General features: G+C 35.8%; 1 protein-coding gene across 7 annotated transcripts in view; it reads left to right on the forward strand.

Moving 5' to 3' along the window:
- Positions 1-8,613: 8,613 nt before the first annotated feature.
- LOC123552540 (uncharacterized) overlaps positions 8,614-22,774 on the forward strand; it is a 75,904-nt gene continuing 61,743 nt past the window's right edge. Inside the window, exon 1 of one of the 7 annotated variants that reach the window (XM_053542024.1) lies at positions 8,614-8,992. In XM_053542024.1, the coding sequence (XP_053397999.1) occupies positions 8,935-8,992 (58 nt within the window). In that variant the 5' untranslated portion in view covers positions 8,614-8,934. The remainder of the gene's footprint in view (positions 8,993-22,774) is intronic. The other 6 variants (XM_053542023.1, XM_053542020.1, XM_053542019.1 and 3 more) reach the window with 6 other exon arrangements.

The following is a 22,774-nucleotide window of genomic DNA, read 5'->3' on the forward strand; positions in this document are numbered from 1 at the left end:
ATAAATGCAACTATTCTGTTAGTGCCTGCCAACCTATGTTTTAGCGAGAATATATATATGAGAAAAGGTACATGGGAAATCTTCATCAAAATACAAACTACATGTTCTGTAACTGTTGCAATAGTATCGCAATAGTATACTGCAATATCTTTAGTTTTGCAACAGTTTATACAGCGGTACCATTAGTATTTCAATAGTCATTTCAGTGACATCAGTAGTAGTGTATTTCAAAAGTCCTTTCAGTGACATCAATAGTAGTGTATTTCAAAAGTCCTTTCAGTGACATCAATAGTAGTGTATTTCAACAATCATTTCAGTGACGTCAAAAGTAGTGTATTTCAAAAGTCCTTTCAGTGACGTCAATATTATAAGTAGTGCATTTCAATAGTCCTTTTAGTGACGTCAATAGTTGCGTATTTTAATAGTTCTTTCAGTGACATCAGTAGTAGTGTATTCGATAGTTCTTCCAGTGACAGCAGTAGTAGTGTATTCGATAGTCATTTCAGTGATATCAGTAGTAGTGTATTCGATAGTCATTTCAGTGACATCAGTAGTAGTGTATTCGATAGTCATTTCAGTGACATCAGTAGTAGTGCATTTTGATAGTCCTTTCAATGAGGTCAATAGTAGTGTACTTCAATAGTCATTTCAGTGACATCAGTAGTAGTGTATTTTAATAGTCCTTTAAGTGACGTCAATAGTAGTGTATTTCAATAGTCATTTCAGTGACATCAATAGTAGTGTATTTCAATAGTCATTTCAGTGACATCAGTAGTAGTGTTTTCAATAGTCATTTCAGTGACATCCGTAGTAGTGTATTTCAATAGTCATTTCAGTGACGTCAGTAGTAGTGTATTTTAATAGTCATTTCAGTGACATCAATAGTAGTGTATTTCAATAGTCATTTCAGTGACATCAGTAGTAGTGTTTTCAATAGTCATTTCAGTGACGTCAGTAGAAGTGTATTTTAATAGTCCTTTCAGTGAGGTCAATAGTAGTGTATTTCAATAGTCATTTAAGTGACATCAATAGTAGTGTGTTTCAATAGTCATTTCAGTGACATCAGTAGTAGTGTGTTCAATAGCCATTTCAGTGAAATCGGTAGCAGTGTATTTCAATAGTCATTTCGGTGACGTCAGTAGTAGTGTATTTTAATAGTCCTTTCAGTGAGGTCAATAGTAGTGTATTTCAGTAGTCATTTCAGTGACGTCAGTAGTAGTGTATTGTAATAGTCCTTTAAGTGACGTCAATAGTAGTGTAATTCAATAGTCATTTCAGTTACATCAAAAGTAGTGTATTTCAATAGCCATTTCAGTGACATCAGTTGTAGTGTATTCAATAGTCATTTCAGTGACATCTGTAGTATTTCAATAGTTCTTTCATTGACGTCAATAGTAGTGATTTCAATAGTCCTTTCAGTGACATCAGTAGTATTTCAATAGTCTTTACAGTGACGTCAATAGTAGTGTTTTTCAACAGTCCTTTTAGTGACATTAAAAGTAGTGTATTTCAAAAGTCCTTTCAGTGACATCAATTCTAGGGTATTTCAACAGTCCTTTTAGTGACGACAATAGTAGTATATTTCAAAAGTCCTTTCAGTGACGTCAATAGTAGTGTATTTCAATAGTCCTTTCAGTGACGTCAATAGTAGTGTATTTCAATAGTCATTTCAGTGACATCAGTAGTAGTGTATTTTAATAGTCCTTTAAGTGACGTCAATAGTAGTGTATTTCAATAGTCATTTCAGTGACATCAATAGTAGTGTATTTCAATAGTCATTTCAGTGACATCAGTAGTAGTGTTTTCAATAGTCATTTTAGTGACATCCGTTGTAGTGTATTTCAATAGTCATTTCAGTGACGTCAGTAGTAGTGTATTTTAATAGTCATTTCAGTGACATCAATAGTAGTGTATTTCAATAGTCATTTCAGTGACATCAGTAGTAGTGTTTTCAATAGTCATTTCAGTGACGTCAGTAGTAGTGTATTTTAATAGTCCTTTCAGTGAGGTCAATAGTAGTGTATTTCAATAGTCCTTTCAGTGACGTCAATAGTAGTATATTTCAAAAGTCCTTTCAGTGACGTCAATAGTAGTGTATTTCAAAAGTCCTTTCAGTGACATCAATAGTAGTGTATTTCAAAAGTCATTTCAGTGACATCTTTAGTAGTGTAGTTCAATAGTCCTTTCAGTGACGTCAATAGTAGTGTATTTCAATAGTCCTTTCAGTAACATCAACAGTAGTGTATTTCAATAGTATTTTTCAGTGACATCAATAGTAGTGTATTTCAATAATCCGTTCAGTGACGTCAGTAGTAGTGTATTTCAACATTTCTTTCAGTAACATCAAAAGTAGTGTATTTCAATAGTCCTTTCAGTGACCTCAATAGTAGCGTATTTCAATAATTCTTTAAGTGACGTCAATAGTAGTGTATTTCAAAAGTCCTTTCAGTAACATCAGTAGTAGTGTATTTCAATAGTCCTTTAAGTGACATCAATAGTAGTCTATTTCAATTGTCCTTTCAGTGGCGTCAGTAGTAGTGTATTTCAATAGTCATTTCAGTGATATCTTTAGTAGTGTATTTCAATAGTCCTTTTAGTGACGTCAATAATAGTGTATTTAAATAGTCCTTTCAGTGACGTCAGTAGTAGTGTACTAGTGTTTCAAGAATCATTTAGTGACGCCAATATTATTTTATTTCAACAGTCTTTTCAGTGACATTAGTAGTACTTCAATATTCCTTTCAGTGACTTCAATAGTTCTGTATTTCAATAGTCATTTCAGTGAAGTAGTACTTCAATATTTTTTTCAGTGAGGCCAATAATTCTGTATTTCAATAGTCCTTTCAGTGACATCTGTAGTATTTCAATATTTCTTTCATTGATGTCAATAGTAGTGACTTCAATAGTCCTTTCAGTGACATCAGTAGTATTTCAATAGTCTTTTCAGTGACGTCAATAGTAGTGTTTTTCAACAGTCCTTTCAGTGACATCAAAAGTAGTGTATTTCAAAAGTCCTTCCAGTGACATCAATTGTAGGGTATTTCAACAGTTCTTTCAGTAACATCAATAGTAGTGTATTTCAACAGTCCTTTTAGTGACATCAATAGTAGTATATTTCAAAAGTCCTTTCAGTGGCATCAATAGTAGTGTATTTCAAAAGTCCTTTCACTGACATCAATAGTAGTGTAGTTCAATTGTCCTTTCAGTAACGTCAATAGTAGTGTATTTCAATAGTCCTTTCAGTGACATCAGTAGTAGTGTATTTCAATAGTCCTTTCAGTGATGCCAATAGTAGTGTATTTCAACAGTCCAATAGGGTTTGAAAGCGAGCATTATGGATCCTGACCAGACTGCGTCTATGCGCTGGCTAGTCTGGATGCATGCAGGTCGCATACGCACTTTGTTGTTTTTTTCCCGTGGTGCGGCTCATTTTCACATTTTTGTTAATTAAAAGAGTAGAACTTAAGTAAAGCAATGTTAAAAAAATTCAACATATATTACACGATGTGATAAATCGCTTATGAAAAAAAAAGAATTGTAAACAGTGACTGAAGAAACAATAAATGACTTTTTAATTTTAAAATTAAGTAAAACATTTACTCAGCTCATTTTAACTGCAACATCTATTGCACGTTCAACATGACTCCGTGCTTCAGCAAATTTAATAACTTTAGAAGTATAAATCGCTTAAAAGGTTTCACGATGCACATCCTACCTCAGTAAAAACAAAGACAAATATCAAACAGGGAATGCTACCCAGCAAAACGCAGCCTCTCCAAAACGAAACCCACAGCACGCAGAAATATATTTGTTTTCGTTTTTTTTTTGTCCTAAAACAACAATAAAATGAAGTTTAAGTCCATAGATGTACGAGGGGCGTTCAATATGTAATGTTATTCATGGAATTGCATATTACAATCTTAATATTTTGGACATAAAAATGTCCTGTATACCAGAGTACACCTCACTCAAATGATTATATTTTTACTTTGAATCTAACGATTTTTATCATTTATATAGCATTGTGTTCCCAATAAATTACTCTATAATATGCCGAAAAAGCGGTTACGGAACTAAATCATCAATTCATACTTTTAAACTATTTGAAATAATAGTTTAAGTCCTGTTTAATCATCGCCAACGTTCTATATACTCGAAAAGTTTACGAATGATATGCTTTATTGGACAATTCAAAACTAATGATTTCTTGCGCAAACTTTGTCACTTTAAACATTTTTCTAAATATTCTTACAGTATTATAAATACTTATATCATGATCACGTTTAGCGAATTCATAGTGTGGGGTAATGAAATCTTGTAATGACATTGTATCATTGTTAGGCATTTTAGGCCAAAAGAGTCGATATTTTTTTTGTATGCCCTTGTCTTTACTGGTACTGGTTTCTTGCAAAAAGTATGAAAATTGACTTTTAATTATCAGTGACTCCGTATGGAAAAATATGATATTTTCAATGGATCTCTCTGATGTAGTGAATATATACCTGTAAAGTTTTGAAGTAATGCTTATACTTACTGGAGAATGGCAGAAGTTTTATCATTATACCAGAGTTATTGCCCTTAATTTTCACCTGTTTATCACTAACCTGTAGTTTTAATATCTTTATTTACCGGTTTACCACTGGCCTGTGATTTTAATATCTTTATTTACCGGCTTATCACTGACCTGTGGTTTCAATATCTTTATTTACCAGCTTATCACTGGCCTGTGAATTCAATATCTTTATTTAACGGTTAATCACTGACCTGTAATTTCAATATCCTTATTTCCAGGTTTATCACTGGCCTCTGGTTTCAATATCTTTATTTACTGGCTTATCACTGGCCTGTGATTTCAATATCTTTATTTACCGGTTTATCACTGGCCTTTGATTTCAATATTTTTTATTTACCAGCTTATTACTGGCCTGTAATTTCAATATCTTTGTTTACCGGTTTATTACTGGCCTGTGATTTCAATAGTTTTATCTAACGGTTTATCACTGGCCTGTGATTTCAATATCTTTATTTACCGGTTTATAACTGGCCTATGATTTCAATATCTTTATTTACCGGTTTATCTCTGGCCTGTGATTTCAATATTTTTATTTACCGGTTGATCACTGGCCTGTAATTTCAATATCTTTATTTACCGGTTGATCACTGGCCTGTGGTTTCAGTATCTTTATTTACCGGTTTATTTTCCGGTTTATCACTGACCTGTGATTTCAGTATTATTTACCGGTTTATCACTGGCCTGTGATTTCAATATCTTTATTTACTGGTTTATCACTGGCCTCTGATTTTAATATCTTTACTTACCGGTTTATCACTGATCTATGATTTCAGTATCTTTATTTAGCGGTTAATCACTGGCCTGTGATATCAATATCTTTATTTACCGGTTGATCAGTGGCCTGTGATGTCAATATCTTTATTTACCTGTCGATCACTGGCCTATGATTTTAATATTTTTATTTACCGCTTTATCACTGACCTGTTGTTTCAATATCTTTATTCACCGGTTTATCACTGGCCTGTTGTTTCAATATCTTAATTTACCGGTTTATCACTGGCCTGTGATTTCAATATCTTTACTTACCGGTTTATCACTAACCTGTGATTTCAATATCTTTATTTACCGGCTTATCACTGGCCTGTGATTTCAATATCTTTATTTACCGGCTTATCACTGGCCTGTGATTTCAATATCTTTTTTTACACGGCTTATCACTGGTCTGTGATTTCAATATCTTTATTTACCGGTTTATCACTGGCCTGTGATTTCCATATCTTTCCTTTGAATACAAATATGCCCATTAATAGTGGAGAAAACGATTCCTCTGTCTTGAAAAAGTCAGAATAGTACATATATTTCGAAAATAAGACTTGATTTATGTTTAGGTTTAACTGTATATAGCTATATATAACTACATATAACTATATATATAACTATACATATATATAGAAAATATGAAAATAAGACTGGATTTAGGTTGCACAGTATTTTTATTTCGTTCTTGTCGCTACTAAATGTAAACAAAAGAGGATAAAATAAACGTGCTTCTCACCTCATACCAGTCGTTAAAAATAAACAATATATTTATTTAAAAAATTGAATATCTTGATGTACAGTACAGCAGTAGCTGATCAGAAATAGACCACTGAAGACAGAAAATATACAAAGTATTTGTCAAGATGTTACGGTACATTGAAGAACTTTTTTACAGCAAACTCAACAGCATGAGAGTCACAATGCACTGATAATAAACCTCAGTTAAATGTATGTTTAGAAATATTTCTGTCCAAGGTTAAACCGTTAGCTAATTCGTTGTTTCCGACGTGAATTGCTGTATATCATAAAAACACAGAAATAAGAGGTATTTCATTCATTGACAATTCCTTTACGGGTATGAGAACTATTCACTATTCCAAGTTCAGTGGGTCGATTGTCAACCTATGATACATATTTATGTAAGATAAAAAAGAAAGGGTCGCAATCTGAATAAAATTTCGTTCTTGAATTCATGCGTAGCACTATTGAGGAGATGATTTTAATAATCGTATTCTGCATTTGAGTAAAATCTACAAAACTTTTTGAAACATTTGATACAAATAACATAACAAATACTCAAGATATGTTTGATGTTGGGTTTAACGTGCCACAGACAACATTATAAGTCAGATTGCGACTTCCAGCTTTTTATAGTGGAGGAAAATCCCAGGAGCCCTCTGTGCATTATTTCATCACGTAGAACCACTGACCTTCAGTAAACAGCCTGGCTGGCTTCCTCACATCTTTTATTGATATGGTCTTAATAAACCTAGTTTTAATGTCAAAGTGTTACTAAAATGACTGTGGATAAGTGTTACAAAGTGGTTACTTATTGTTCTATTGTTTCAATATTATAAGTTCAAGATGCGTTTTCCTGATTTCAATGAAAGGAAAAGCTAATTTTAACACAAATGTGTATTTTAAGTGGAAACTAAATTAATTGTATTGTATATCGTGTTTAATGGACAAAGGACTCATCCAGTTGTGATGTTGACATGTCATAATAATGCTGCATCGGGAAGAACAGAGAAGTAATATAATATATACAAAAAACGTTTTCATAGGTCTTGTTTAATTATCTTATCTAGTCTCTGCTGAACCATAAACGGTGATAAAAATTACAGTTCTTAGTTACGTGAACAGTTGTGTTACTTTCGCAGCGTAAGTAAGAACACCATGTATGCATATTCATTCATTCTTCACCCAACCCTAGAAAAAAAGAATGTTGAGAAATATTGAATAACTTTTCCATAAAACTAAGTACAACTAAACAAATTCAGAAATTACTTTTACAGTATTGGAACATTATATATTGACATTTAACGGATTTGGTATTTTCATTTGAACAGACACCCCTCTAACAAAATGTACAGGGGCTTGTTTTTAAAAGTGCATAAGTTTCGTCACAAATTCTCTTTTAAGTATGAACATTTTTCTTTGACAGAATATTATTTGTATCATATTAGAAACACATTAGTAATTCATCGGTATGGCTATAAGGATCTTACATGCCTGTCTGTTTAAGACGGGGTGTTCCCTACTCGAGGGACAGTGTGGAATGGGAAACCGAGCGTTAACGAGGTTTTTCATCCAAGCTGTCCCGAGGGTTGGGAAAATAGCTGTCTTACACAAACAGACATGTTAAATCATTTTTCTTGCCTATCCCATTCAAAATAGATCGTGGAGGCAAATAGGTTTGGGTATCGCATTCAAAATAGATCGTGGCGGCAAATAGATTTGAGTATCTCCTGACATTATTTATATAGTTTACCATGTGACGTCACCTAATTGCACGCTGTTTTAGAAAAGGTTTTTCCGTAGGGAAAGACAGGAATATCTATCCATGGTGCGTGCTTTGATAAATGTATACTTTCCCTGCTAGATCTAGGTAGGCAAGAAATTAATATCATATTTACCTTACACCCAACTTATAGCGTTGTTCGAAGTACGCTTTGTGGAACAACTTTTACCGAGGTTACAACGCTGTCCGTGGTAGTCTTCGTAAAACAACTTAAACCTTGGTTATAACAATTTGTTTTTGTGCACATAGTTTATATCCCGGATACAATGGCGAGTTGCGGTCATTGTTTTGCAAGATAGAGGGATAGTTTTTCTTCAATATTCATTTACACTGTTTCTGTTCATAAAATAGTTTAAGAAATAGAAATATATTTTTCTGCTCACTGCAATGAAAAATGAATACAATAGAATTATGCATAATTCCACATCAATATTTCTCAATTTTTCAATATAAAGTATAAATGATAAAAAAATAATCATCATCGGCAGCAGTAGCAACAGCAGCAGCAGCAGCAGTAGCATGGTCAAATATCAGCTTAAATTAATAAGCAAAAAACCACAGGTGCTAGACACATAATCAAATATTTTACTGATAGGCCTATATATGTATATATATATGATCTCATATATACATATATAGGCCTATTAAGTAAAATATTTGATTATGTGTCTAGCACCTGTGCAAAAAAAACCAAAAAACGTTGTTCTTTGAAAACTTGGTATTATAATGAAGAATCTGAAACATGTGGTGGAAACAATTCTCCAGTTACAGCAGGCACAATTCCATAAAATTTGGCTTACAATTATTACTTTATCAGCAAATCATTTTAAAAGATCACAGATTTTACCAAATCAGGGACAATAATACTGACTATTGAAAGTAAATATCTTCAAGTTTCCGAGAACAACAGGATATAAATTATTAATAGAAAGTGTGTTTAAAGTAGGAAGTCATGAATGTAACATGTGCAGACAGTTTAATATCTGGGATTGCTTAATACATTGATGATATGGTTAAAGAAAGAAGACAACTCATTTATGGACATATATGATATACCTTTTCTTCGTTCGGAGGACAAATTATGAAAAAAGGCTGGGACATAGTGTTTTCCTTGTTTATCCAACTGTGGATTACAAGAGGTAAAACCTTCAATTTAACTAAATTAGGTACACTACTTTTGTTTAAATGTGAAATTTGCTATCAAAGCTCATAATCATTTATACATTAGCAAGAACGAATTTTAAGCTTTTGTTTTCCAACCAAGATATTTGTTTGTGCCAACTCGACTGAGTAACTGCAGTAGATCTTGTGTCACCGAGCGCTTTCGAGCAGCGCTAGTTTAATTCAACAGCCTTGTCACTAAAAACGTTAATTGAATAAGTATAAAAGTCGAAAAAGAGGCTTGCATTTGTTATTCATGATTTTATTTGATCTACAAAAGGCGTTCGACACCGCCGATCATACTATCCTTTGTGACAAGCTTACAGCTGTGGTGGTTTTATCAATAAATGGGTTTAAATTTTATCTTATTGACCGAACCCAAGTAGTGAATATTAACAAAGTTTCATCCGAATCTGCCGGGGTCACATGTGGAGTCCCCCAGGGAAGTATCCTGAGGTCTTTACTCTTTATTTGTTACGTAAATGACATGCCAGCGTGTATAGATTCGGACTGTAAGCTTATATTTTATGCCGATGACAGTGCGATATTACATCAATACCTTCAAATTACCACAGGAACTCGGATGAACGGTTAAAAATAGCTCTTTAATATTGCGACGTCATAATAATCGTATAACGCTTACATAACATAAAAGTTCGTTCCAGAAGTTGACAATATGGCATCGTAGAAATGATATTACATCGTAGAAATAAATACATCGTCATAGATTAACAATGGAGGACCTAGACCTATGCAATGGGATCTTCTTCAGTCAAAGCAGTTATATATAGAATCTACATCAGTACAAAGCGTTATAATATGTGGATATAAGTAGAATTACGTAGACCAATGCATCTCTTTGGTTCTGCCATAACGTGGTAATTCAGACTAGGCATACTGCAAGGTTCGGTTTTACATGGTCTTGTATTTACTTCATAATATTGTTGTTGTTGTTGTTGTTTTGTAAGGCTAAAAGTGCCTATTCTATAAATTTAACTTTCTGCTCTTTAAAATAAAGCTAAGACTGCCTAATAAGTGTTTCTTTTACCTTGCTAAAGAGCTGTTAATGTATTTCTGAATAGAAAAATGTATTTCTGGATAGAAATGACTCGTCTGTGAGTTTTACTTCTCAAGGTTTTACAACTGAGAAGAAGATAACGACTGATTTGTTTTGTTTTGTTTTATTCATTTTTATTTGTTTACGCTGCGCTGCGTAGTTATGACTGTTTCCAGTCTAACTAATCAATCGTAGGCCCAGCGAGATTTGAATTTTGAGACCCGTTGCCAGATACAGGTCGGCGCCTGGATCGATTCCAAAGAATTAGATTCATATGATATAATTAAAAAGGGGCCTTAATTCAAGGCCCGGGTGTTAGTTTTGGTACATGTCTGGGTCTTGGCTGGAATATTTATTGTTATTGTAATGTTTTTAAATGTTATACCCCCCTAAATTGTGTCTAAATTTCCAAAATAATAAATAGATTTATGAAATATATATTTAAATTTATTAAATTTTGTCATCCAGGGTAAGAGCCGCGACTACCTTACTTACACTCCTGAAACGCCTGAGAAAAACTGCCACTGACCATGAACTACATCTATACTCTTAAGCTTTATTTTATTAATATTAAAACTTTAAAAACTTTAAAACTTTAAAAACACATCTAAAACATAGCCTTTATATACGTCCGATTGTTGACAGTACACAGGTTATTTATAGATTACACGCCACGCCTACTGCATAAATGTGTCATATCGATAAATATGCTTAATTTATTTTCTCGTAAACATTCAATGTACTTCACCGATACCGTTTTACTATATTTTTAAATTGCTGCCATTTTGTCATTTTTTAATGTTTTTCAGTTCTGTTTTTTGCACTTTATAGTCCAAAGTCTGAATTTAATGATTATATCGGTATTACTTACTTTACATATTGCATGTAAAAGATATTTACGATCGCGCTGTATGAAATTTTGCGGTTGTTTTTATCAAAATTCGACTGTTTCTATGTGATTTTGCTTATTTTAATGACATTATCTTCCTAAAAATGCTCTAGCAATATAGCTATATGTGTTCTTTAGCGATTCTGCAAATTTGAAGGTAAACTATGTATTAATAAATGTTTTACACGCGAATCCTGTGTACCCGTCGCTTAAATTACGCGTAAGAATTTTTACTTAAAATTTACCTGTTTACCTGTTGTTTGTTTACCATTGTGTGTCGACGTCTGTATGTTTCCGGATCATCATCACTACTGGATTTTCCTATGGTGGCGTCTTTCTCGGACTGGGTCATGCTTATGCATGCCACCATAGGTCCCTATCACATATATACATTGCTGGCCATTACTTTAATTTATTTTAGTAGCTTTATTTGATATTGGTTGCTTATGTTTCATGATTTTATTATTGTTATTATAGAATTTGTATAAAAAAGTTAAATTGAATAAAAGTTGGTTAAAAAGCTAGCTAAAATTTGATAAAATTTGATAAAATCAGAGTCGGCCTTTGCCGAAAAACGAAAACACAAAGACTCTTATTTCTGATTTTTATTTTGCCTAAAGTTTTTAATAAAATTAGGTTATAAAAATATATTTAAAACTAATTTAGTAAAAACAGGTGACCATCCTTGCCGAAATGTAAAGTGTTTGCAAGGATGTGTCTCCTAGTTTTAAAATCATTGTCTAGAATTAGCCTAGTTATGGCTTAAAATTACGTATATGTTTAAAATCAGAACAATTTAAAAGATACTGGTTGTTATGAGAGTATTTGGCCTTTTGATTATTATATAGAACAATAAAAATAACATATGTAAATATACATTTTAACAAACTAAAATATAAAGTACTATAATATAAATTATAATGTTAAAACCTCTTTCGGGCTTCTTTTTGATATGCTTCATATACAGTCGACTCCTGTTACCATTGTCAGAATAATTTATATAATTGATGTATTGATTACGTAACATAAGAGCACAGATAGTGCTCGCCCTCCATTTCATGCTATCTTTGCTATAATTATTGTTGAATTGCTGTTAATAATAGAATTTGGGTCTTTTAGGCTGTTTTGGTTTTATATGGATGACTGGGTCCCGCTCGCACATTGTCATATACAAAATTAAAAGGGAACCAGATATTTAATAGAGCAGGTACTCGTTGTAAGACGTTGTTTTTAAAAATTTGGACCAATCAAAACAAGTTCTAAAATAGCACGTCTAAAAATAGCACTTTCTGCTGGGTATAAATAGGTAGATTGATGACAGAGAGCTCATTCGGTATCCAGCGGTTGAAGAAGACACATCGTGGATTCAAATAATAATTATCCCAGTACCTTGATAAGGAAGTTATTGCAACTACACTGTCAGGGCGGAAAAATTTAAATTAAAAGGAAAAAATAAAGTTCGTAGACTAAAGAAGAGTAGCAAAATTCGATAAGGTTTTCGAGCTATAGGGCCAGCGCATAGGAGTTTTACCCTTAAAGGTAATTGAATGCTATAGACGATAGCTATATAGGTGAGCATCGGGAAGCTGAGACAGAGACCCAGATTTTGGTAATCTACTGAGATATAGGGAGTTCCAGCTTATAGAACGGTTCAGCATTTTTGGCGAAGTACAGCCAAGGCATCGGGGATATACCTATATGGTAGTTGAATGCTACATATGATAGCATATAAGCGCTGAGCATCCGGGAGTCGGGGCAATTATATAGAGTTTGAAAGGACAGAGGCCGAGCATCTATGCGATAGACTCGTATGTTGTTGATTCAAGAAAATTGCTGACGGAACTTCAACAAAAAACCAGTCAAGTATAGAGTCTCCAGCCTATAGGAGTTTGAGCTAATAAATTTTAATTGAAGATTGTTAGTTTGAAACATTTAGTGATTTGCCTGACCCTGAAATTGTCTAGCTCATAATAAGAAATCATTTACGAATCATTGGTACACGAATCATTTAGGCAAGGTAGCCAGAGGAAAATTCTGTATATAGATATTTGGTCTCACCAGCTCTACGTTTTAACAAAGGACAATCTACATCTTTTGTCAGCTAGTCTAAGACATAGTCACCTTAGCGTTTGGGAAACCCAAACCATTGTTCAAGATACAAAAGGCGTAGGCACTTCCCTAGGTCATAAACCAGTATCCTGACAATTTGGGGCTCGTCCGGGATCTATACCAAGGAGGTACAGAGACTAGGGGTTTTAACGTTCTGTTGGTGTACCAGAAGGCGCTGTGACTAAAGGGTAGTCTGAGTCACATATAGTTGAATTTTAGAGTTAGTTCCAGCCTAAAGCTTAAAGATGAACTACGATAAATGGGTAGCGATGGGTGAACGAATGGGCTTTTCGGGTTCAGAGCTGAGCGATTATGTGGATAGAAAGGAAAAGGAGTACACTGAACGCGAGGAGCGTATGCTGAGACGGGATGAAGACGGGCGGGGGTTTTGAGGCTCAAGAAGCTGAGAAGAAACGACTTTTTGAACTTGAACAGGCCGAGAAGTTACGGCATTATGAGGAAGAACAGGCTGAGAAGAAAAGATTTTTTGAGATTGAACGTTTGAGGAAGAACGAGCTTTGAAGGAACAGGAGTTGGAGATCCCTTAAAATAAAGGCTGATGCCGGAGTTTTGGGAGCTGATAAAGGTGCTGAGCACTTAAGCAGTAAAACATTGGGGCCAAGGCTGCCGAAATTCGAAGAAAGTAAAGATGATATGGATGCATACCTCGAGCGATTTGAGCGGTTTGCAAAAACTCAAGGATGGAAAGAAGAGACATGGGCGTGAGCCTCAGCTCTTTATTAACTGGAAAAGGCCTGGATGTATATACAACATGCCTCCAGACCAAGCAAGTGACTATACTGCATTGAAGAAAGCAGTTCTGAAGCGTTATCAGTTAACAGAAGAAGGTTTAGATTGAAGTTCAGGGAATGCAAGCCAGAGCGTGGTAAAAACTGTTTTCAGTTTATGGAAAGGCTGGACAGGTATTTCAGTCATGGACAGAAATGGCAGAAGTTGACAATACGTTTGAAATGCTGAAAGACCTTTTGATCAAGAACAGTTCATCCAAACTTGTTCCAAGGACCTTGCTTTATTCTTAAAGGAAAGATTGCAAAGCGAGAGCTGAGATTACACAGTTGCAGAACAATACATTGAAGCTCATGGTGGCTCTATCACATCTAACCGATAAATTAGAAGTAATGTGTCATGCAGAAAAGACCCTCAGCCTTCGACCAAAGTTCAGCCAGTGTCTCACCCTACACAAAGAAAAAGGCCAGTTTTTAAAAAGCCTGTATTTTTTATATGTAATAAGAAGGTCACAAAGCACGAAAATTGCAGAGACCTATCCAAGGGGAAAGTAAGCGGGGGCCAGCTTTAGCTAGTAGGGGCCCTATAGGAAGACAGAGAAATAGGCATGGAATGCAAATTCTACACTCACAAACTGGAGAAAGGAAAGGGTCAAGCACAGAAAGACAAAAAGGTTGATGACAGAAAAGTTCAGCTTCATGCATAGCTGTACCATTATATGACAGAAAGGTAAAAGACAACATGAAATGGACGACTTATATTAGGAGATGGACAATCCGTTTCGGTCATGCAAGCACCTGTACCATTCCAGTCAGCAACAGGTAAAAGGAACTTGGTATTGGAAGAAAGGATATATAGGTGATAAAGAATCCAGGTGTTGAGAGACACAGGCTGTGAGTTAGCGGCTGTCAGGAAAGGCCTTGTGTCTGAGAGTCAAATGTTAGATAAGCAATATCTTATGGTTCGATTGAGGGACGTTCAAGGACAGTTCCTTAGCAAAGATACAGTTGATACCACCATATTTTATAGGTGAAGTTGAGGCAATGGTGTTGCGACCATAACATGTGATTTGATAATCGAAATATAAAAAGAGTTTCAGATAAACCAGACAAAAACTGGAAAACCCGAGATGAAAGACAGTCTTCATCCGGCGAAGATATTGCTGAACTGGGATGACGGAAACCCAGCACGTAATAAATGTAGGTATTACAGAACCCTCTGAGGTTTGCGAAGTCAAAGAGCAAACGTTTTGATGTTGAGCAAATGAAAATTGCTCAGAAAGATATGAGACATTAAAGAAACTTTGGTTTTAAATGCTAAGGATAAGGCGAAACTGAAAACAAAAGAGGTTTCAGGTTTCATTATGAAGTGAGGAAAAACGATTATATGGGATCTTCGAGGAGAAGAAGAGCAGAGTTGTTAAACAGATAGTAGTCCCCCCCACAGTTCAGGAGAAGGTTATGACATTAGCTCATAATCAAAGCCAGGGGACACTTATCAGCTAAAGAGACACTTGATAAAATACGAACGAGTTTCATTGGCCAGGCATCACAAATGAAGTTACAAGATTTGCCGGTCAAAGGATGTAATGCCAGAATGTAAAGACTGATCTGGCATCAAAGAGCAGTTACGGTAGACATGGTTTGCAAGAATATAAGCATCATGATAAACAGAAAGAAACTGGGAGACAATTCTGATGACAGACCAGAGTCATACAATTTTGATGATCAAGGATTCAACCCGTAAACATGAGAGGTCATCTATTAAGTACGCGAACAGAGGATCACGTTGGCATAACAGAAAAAATAATAGATAGAGATCATAACAGACGAGATGATAAGGGGTTTTTTTAAAATCTATGGCTCAAATAAATCTGAGCATAAGAAGTCATGGGGACAAAATGACATGAGAAATGAACTCAGAAAAGGGTTTAAAACTAGGTCTACGGAGTTATCATGTAAAAGGAGGTTTGGTGAAAACAAATTTATTATGTCAACAGAAAAGATGACAAGACTCTCACAATCAGAGAAACAAAAAAGAACATCATTCATGAAGAATGATGATAGGAAATTAAAAGGTCAGGAGATTAACGTTGTATATATTATTGAGATCATATACTTTATGCTAACTTTTAGAGATGTTGATCTTTGATACTGATTTAATCAGTATATTTGTGAATGTATTAATGATAGCAGTGATAAATAAAAATCGAGAAATAGTAAAAATAAAAGGAGATTTTTGTATACAAATTATTCTTTTAAACGTTTGAAAAACTGAAAGTATTTTCTTGAGAAGGGGGCATTGCAAAAATTTATATAATTGATGTATTTATTTCGAACAAAAGAGCACAGATAGTGCCGACTCCATTTTCATGCTATCTTGCTATAATTATTGTTGAATTGCTGGGTTTAAAAATAGAATTTGGGTCATTTTTGGCTGATTTGGGTTTTATTATATGGATGACTGGGTCCCTGCTTCGCACATTGTCATATACAAAAGTTAAAAGGGAACCAGATAGTTAATAGACAGGTACTCGTGTAAGACGTTGTGTTTTAAAATTTGGACCAATCAGAAACAAGTTCTAAAAATAGCACGTCTAAAAATAGCACGTCTGCTGGGGTATAAATAGGTAGATTGAAAGACAGAGAGCTCATTCGGTATCCAGCGGTTGAAGAAGACACATCAGGATTCAAATATAATTATCCCAGTACCTTGATAAGAAGTTATTTCAACTACACTGTCAGGGCGGATAAATTATTAAAGGAAAAAAATAGAAGTTCGTAGACTAAAGAAGAGTAGCAGAATTTCGATAAGGTTTCGAGCTATAGGGCCCGCGCATAGGAAGGTTTTACCTAAAGTAATTGAATGCTATAGACGATAGCCATATATAGGCTGAGCATCGGGAAGCTGAGACAGAGACCCAGATTTTGGTAATCTACTGAGATAGTAGGAGAGTTCCAGCTTATAGACGGTTCAGCATTATTGGCGAAGTACAGCCAAGGCATCGGGGATATACCTATTTGGGAGTTGAATGCTACATATGATAGCATAAAAGCGCTGACATCCAGGAGTCAGGGCAATTAAAATAGAGTTTGAAAGGACAAAGGGCCGAGCATCTATGCGATAGGACTCGTTGTTGTTGATTCAAAAACATTGTCTGACGGGGAAATTCAACAAAAAGACCAGTCAAGTATAGAGTCCCACCTATAGGGGTTGAGCTAATCATTTTAAATTGAAGATGTTAGTTTGAAAAAATTTAGTGATTTGGCCTGATCCCTGAAATTGTCTAGCTCATAATAAGAAATCATTTACGAATCAATGGTACACGAATCATTTAGGCAAGGGGAGCCAGAGGAAAATTCTGTATATGAGATATTTGGTCCCCACCAGCTCTACGTTTAACAAAGGACAATCACATCGTTTGTCAGCTAGTCTAAGACATAGTCACCTTAGCGATTGGACCCAAACCATTGTTCAAGATACTAAAGGCGTAGGCACTTCCCTGGGTCATATAACCAGTATCCTGACAACCATGTTATTCTTAGATTTATTTCTTGCTGTTCATAGTTGTAACCCGACCCTAGCAACTTTGATAGATAGCGCCTTTCACCCTGAGGATATATCGCTTGTATTGACCGCACCAGTGCCATTAGGCCTTACATGGTACCCCCAGACGGGGTGCATATATTAGCTCAACCCGCCATCTCTTTTGAAAGAAGTTTAGGATTTTAATATGGCTTTACACGTTAAGCCTGTTATTGTTGATATGTATAAATCGTTAATATTATGTAACAGATGTGTTTATGTGTGATTGGTTAATATCGTGGCCTTGACAAACAAAGGTATATGCTAATTTGTTTCTTTACTTGGTAACTATCCTGTTACACATCACCAAAGTCTTCTGATATTGTGTTTTTTTTGGGGATTCATTTATTTTGGCGTTTGGGGTATATTGTAGGGGAATTGGTCGGGGTCGCGTTTATTTTGATGGTGTGGGGGGTCGGAGGATTTTGAGTTGTAAATATGAGGACTTTGATAGTATTTTAGGCATGAATCCAAGATTGGTTATAATTCATATTGGGGGGATACCTCGAACCGTGGGCTTCTCCTCAAGAGTTTTTTGCATGTTAAGGGATGTGATTTCACTCTTGCGCAACGGGGGTGTTCAGGTTAGGGTAGTCGAGGTGACACCGAGGAGCCGTAGTCCTGCAACATACGAGCAAGGCCGCAGGGCCCTGAATCGTATGTTGCAGCGTCTTCTCGGTAGAAGTTTTGTTAGGATGAGTGGATATTTATCCAGCTGATTTTAGTGGCGACATGGTGCATTTAAACAATAGGGGACTTGCGCAAGTATTATTTTTGTTTTCTTCTACGTGTCACCCTGCTCTTGTAAGGTGGTTGTCATTACAAAAAGGGAAACAACAAAAAATTAAAAAAAATTAAGATATAAAAATAAAAAAACGAAAAAAAAACCAAAAAAAAAAAAAAAAAGGAAACAAAGAAACAAACACTTCCCCTGAGATATATTTATCTTCTATTGACCGCACCCTGCCGTTAGCCTTACAAGGACCCCCAGACGGGTGCATATAGAGATTCAAACCCCCTGGTACTTTGTGATGTTTAAAATTAAGGCCCAAAATTATAAAATTAGTTGCTAGTCGGGCCCCACCTAAGAAGTGTTTTATGTTTTGATATATTCTGTTTTAGATAACCATTTTGGAAATGAAATGTAGAAGGAGGCTGTAGAACCTCTGCTCAACTACCTTTGATGGAAGAGGAGTGTTTTTTCTGTCTATAACAGGACCAACCCAAGTTTTCAGGATCCACATTCCAGTTCCAATCTGTGTTCTGCCTTTCGTGTACACTCTTGTGTAATGTCAAAGACATAGTGGATAATTTTCGTATTTCTGAACAGTGTGGGCATAGATGTTATCTGAGATTCTCTCCCCCAGCCCAACCGTTCCGGGCCCCTAGCCTTAATCTGGTAAGACTTATCAAGGCCGGTGTTTGAAACTAGAAATTTGCATTTATACTGGGGAAAATGTCTAGAGGCGCAGCGCATTGAGTCTTGTTGTAGCCATCTCTGTCTAAAAAACCTCCCTTGATTTGGCCTTTATTATGCTCTTAAACTCAGATACTGCTAATATTGACCTGTTTTGGGGTCCATTTTCGACCTTGCTTGCTAATTGAATCGACCCTTTCGTTTCCCATAATAGCCTACATGACTCGGACCCATATTAGGGAAAACATGTATTCCTATTTTTACTGAGATGGCTGTTTTATGAATAATGTCCAACCTATTTATATCAGATCTTGATTGTACCATCCTGTACTATTGATTGTAGCATCAGACCAACTACTGAAAATAAAGCTATGGAACTGGCATGTTTTCAGGTAATCCATTTCAGTGCATTTTGGATGGCTATTGCCTCGCAAACCGTGAATATGGAGACCCTAGGGTCCCAAATTTTAAGGGCCGACGACAGAAGTTTCTTTGCCATAGGGGGTCAAAGACCACAAAGCCGCGCCGCTTTAGTTTTTCGCTGGATTTTTGCATCCGTCTAATAAATGTGGTGATGTGACCTATAAAGCTTCATTATAATGCTTTCTGTTATATTTTTGCCTTTGGGTGGTATCTAACTTCTGTTTTTTAAGTAATGAAGCATTTAAGGCTTAATCGGGAATTGTGGCCTTGAGCCCAGCATTATATAAAACACCGGCTCTTGACATTTATTTCATCTAATGGAGATTTATCTATAACCTATTAACCTCTCGAGTGTAACCGGTGGTGAGCGGGTAGTTCTTTCCTACAGTTGACCGTTTCTAACCCTTTCGAGGGTAACTGGGGCAGTCTTTCAGTGCTTTGATTGTAAAATTAAGGCAGATTTTCCACTAGGCGGCTTGATCTGGCCCAAATTGAGCATATTGACCTCATCTTGTTAGATCTAATGGTAAGCTGGGCCGTTTTCTACTAGTACTGCCATTTTATTAGTTGTTTTATATGCACCAATGACTACTCTTAAGGCCTCACTTTGTATTACATCTAGCCTTTTAATTTGATTTGCAGGCGAACGCATATGCCTGTGCACCATAATTAATTGTGCTCATAATTAAGAGTTATATAATAGGAGTTTAGTTTTCTTATTAGCTCCCAGTTTGTTCCTGATATTAGTCTCAAGAGGATAATATCTTTTTCAACACCTATTAACTAGATTATTTATATGATGGTGCCCACGTTAAATATTGATCAAAATACATTCCTAAGAATTAGCGGTCGTGCTATTTCAAGGGTTTTACCACATAATTTAAGTTCCGGCGGTACTTATGGATTCGATTTTTGCTAGGACTTTAAGATATGGTTGCCGGCACAGACCATTAGCACATTGCGTTTTATTAGTTGATGGTGAATCCCCATTCATTACTCCATTTTTTCTATTACCTCAAGGACCTTTAGACCTTTTAGTATGTTACACTGAGGGTTTTGGTGATGTTATCCCATGTGGCCCCATCAATCTGCAAATGGGCAAGGTCGTCCGGCAGCGGGAGGGATGGTTTGTTGTGTGCATCTATAGCCGTGTTAGAGTGTTCATGATGAATTAACGATCAGGGACTAATCACACTTCCCTGGTGTCCATTGTCAGTTCTACTGTATCTGACACATGGCCATGACCTTTAACCTTAAGTTTTCTGCCTTCCAATATTACATCCATGTAAGCATTCTCCCCTTAATGCTAGTAGATATTAAGATTCAAGAGAGAGTCTTTATTCCAATGCCTAACAAATGCATACTTAGATCTAAAGATATGGCCTAGTAGTAATAACCTTTTCGATGGCCTCTTTACAGTCTATTCGAAGCGAAGAGTGATCTCGCACGAATGGCGGCCTAAATCCGGGACTGATATGGGGAGAACATATTATTATTTTCAATATAATTTTCATGGGGAAGTGGGGTGGGGGGGGGGGTATCATTCTTTGCATGAACCTTGGTGAGGTTGACGTAGGAGATGGCGGTATAAGCAGGTTTGTTTTTTCTTATTGGCTTAAGTATTGGTACTATAATGGCCTCGCCCCACTTCAGGGTAGAGCCTTCTTTACAAGACTGATTGTCTTACTTTAAGAGTTTTTTCTTTGGCATGTATTGGTAAATTTTTTGATCATATCATAATGGATCGCATCTGCGCCTGGGGCAGAACTATTACATTGATAAAGGCCATGTTAATTCAAGGGAGGGAAATGGTTTTAAATTATTCTCAATATCGCATGTGGGGCTGTGTTATTTTTCATGTAGAATCGATTCTTGCTCTGTATATGTTATTTGCCAAAAATTTCAGCACTGTAATTTCATGACTGCTGATTTTCTTATAGTGTTTGCCACCAAAAATTTGCCTTATCTTTTCCATAACCACCGGATCGTTGTCGTTCGTAAGTGTACCATAGAGCTAGATGATTTGCCCTCTAAAGTTATTGACAACGTCCCATACTTCTTTGATGTTGTTTTGGTGTTTTATTTGCGTATGTAACTTTCAAGACTGGTGCGTTTTGCTTTTTAATGATCTCTACAGCCTTATTGCGATGACCTGTATTTTTGAAGATTATTTTTCATCATTCTTATTTCAGCTATAATGTCCCTAGCATCTCCCTTTGTTTTAACTGCATTTGCGCAATCCTCAGTCCACCAGGGTATAACCTTTTTCCTACTGTTCTTGCCTTTGACCATGGTATACTCTTTTTTACTAATACTATCATTATAAATTGTGTGTGATTATCATCCACTTCCCCTTACTCTCAGGTTATAATGGAAATGCCTGATTGCGAAGTCATGATATTGGTCCCAGTCTGCTTTATCCTATCTTATATTTGCGGTGTATGAACGCCTCTGTTTTTATTGAAAATTCTAATCCCAGCAATATTGAATGTTGGTCACTGCCAAAAGTATTATTGATAACTCCAAAGAATGCATATTGTGCCAAAGTATAGAAACTATTGCCAAATCTATTGCTGAGTCTTTTGATTTGGTAAAATCACTTAGCCTTGTTATAGTTCCATCATTTAATACAACTAGATTTTTTTCCTGTGATAATAGATTTAACATAGTCTCAGAGCCGAGTCACACCTTGTATCGCCCGTGGATTCCAAGTGGGTTTTTAATGTTGAAATCTCCCAGAATTACTGAGTGTTTTCGTATGTTAGAGACCTTTTTGATAGTGCATTCGTGTATGTTTTTCATTTGCTACATAACCAATTAAGATTGTTATGTTTTTGCGGTGCCACCATATATCGGTATGCCGTTAATTTCGTATTCAATGTGAATTATTGTCTTCCGACTGTGTATTTGATGCCCTGTTTAACATATATATTGTAGCCGCCTCCTTCTGATCTGTGCGTTTTGATATGTGGCAATTTCATAGTCCATAAAGCTGTTGGTGGTGTTATTTTTTTTACCATATCAAACCGTTCCTGAATACACCACGGCATGTCTTGTATCTGTGGAGACTTAGGGAAGCTGTTTTAATTCGGTGACCTTTGGTATTTTGTGTCCCCTGCAAACCCCCGGGCGTTCCAAGACATAATAAAAATAAAATTACGAGTACAGCCGTCTTGGAAGCTACACCGGACATATTGATTAATTAATTGTATGGGTTATTGTTAATTAATTTACAGGAATTTAGATCTGATGTCACCTAATAGGGACCATATCCGGCATACCACTGGGGTGGTGGTGGGGGGTGGTGAGGGACCTACCGAGGGCGTCTGCGACCCATTGTACCATGTGGCCTTGCATGTCTGTTTGTATTGGCGGGGTCCAGTTAACCTTCTGTTATGGTATCTGGGTGCCTGTATGTGAAGAAGTGGGTGGGGTAGGGGTTTTCCCTGTCCCCGAGGGTTGTGTTTCTTCCTGCTGCTCTGGTGTGGTGTTGCCCTGTGAAATGGCTTCGTCGACCATTTGTTCCAGTATAT

Source organism: Mercenaria mercenaria, chromosome 4 (genome assembly GCF_021730395.1).
Source record: "Mercenaria mercenaria strain notata chromosome 4, MADL_Memer_1, whole genome shotgun sequence".
Classification (NCBI taxonomy): domain Eukaryota; kingdom Metazoa; phylum Mollusca; class Bivalvia; order Venerida; family Veneridae; genus Mercenaria; species Mercenaria mercenaria.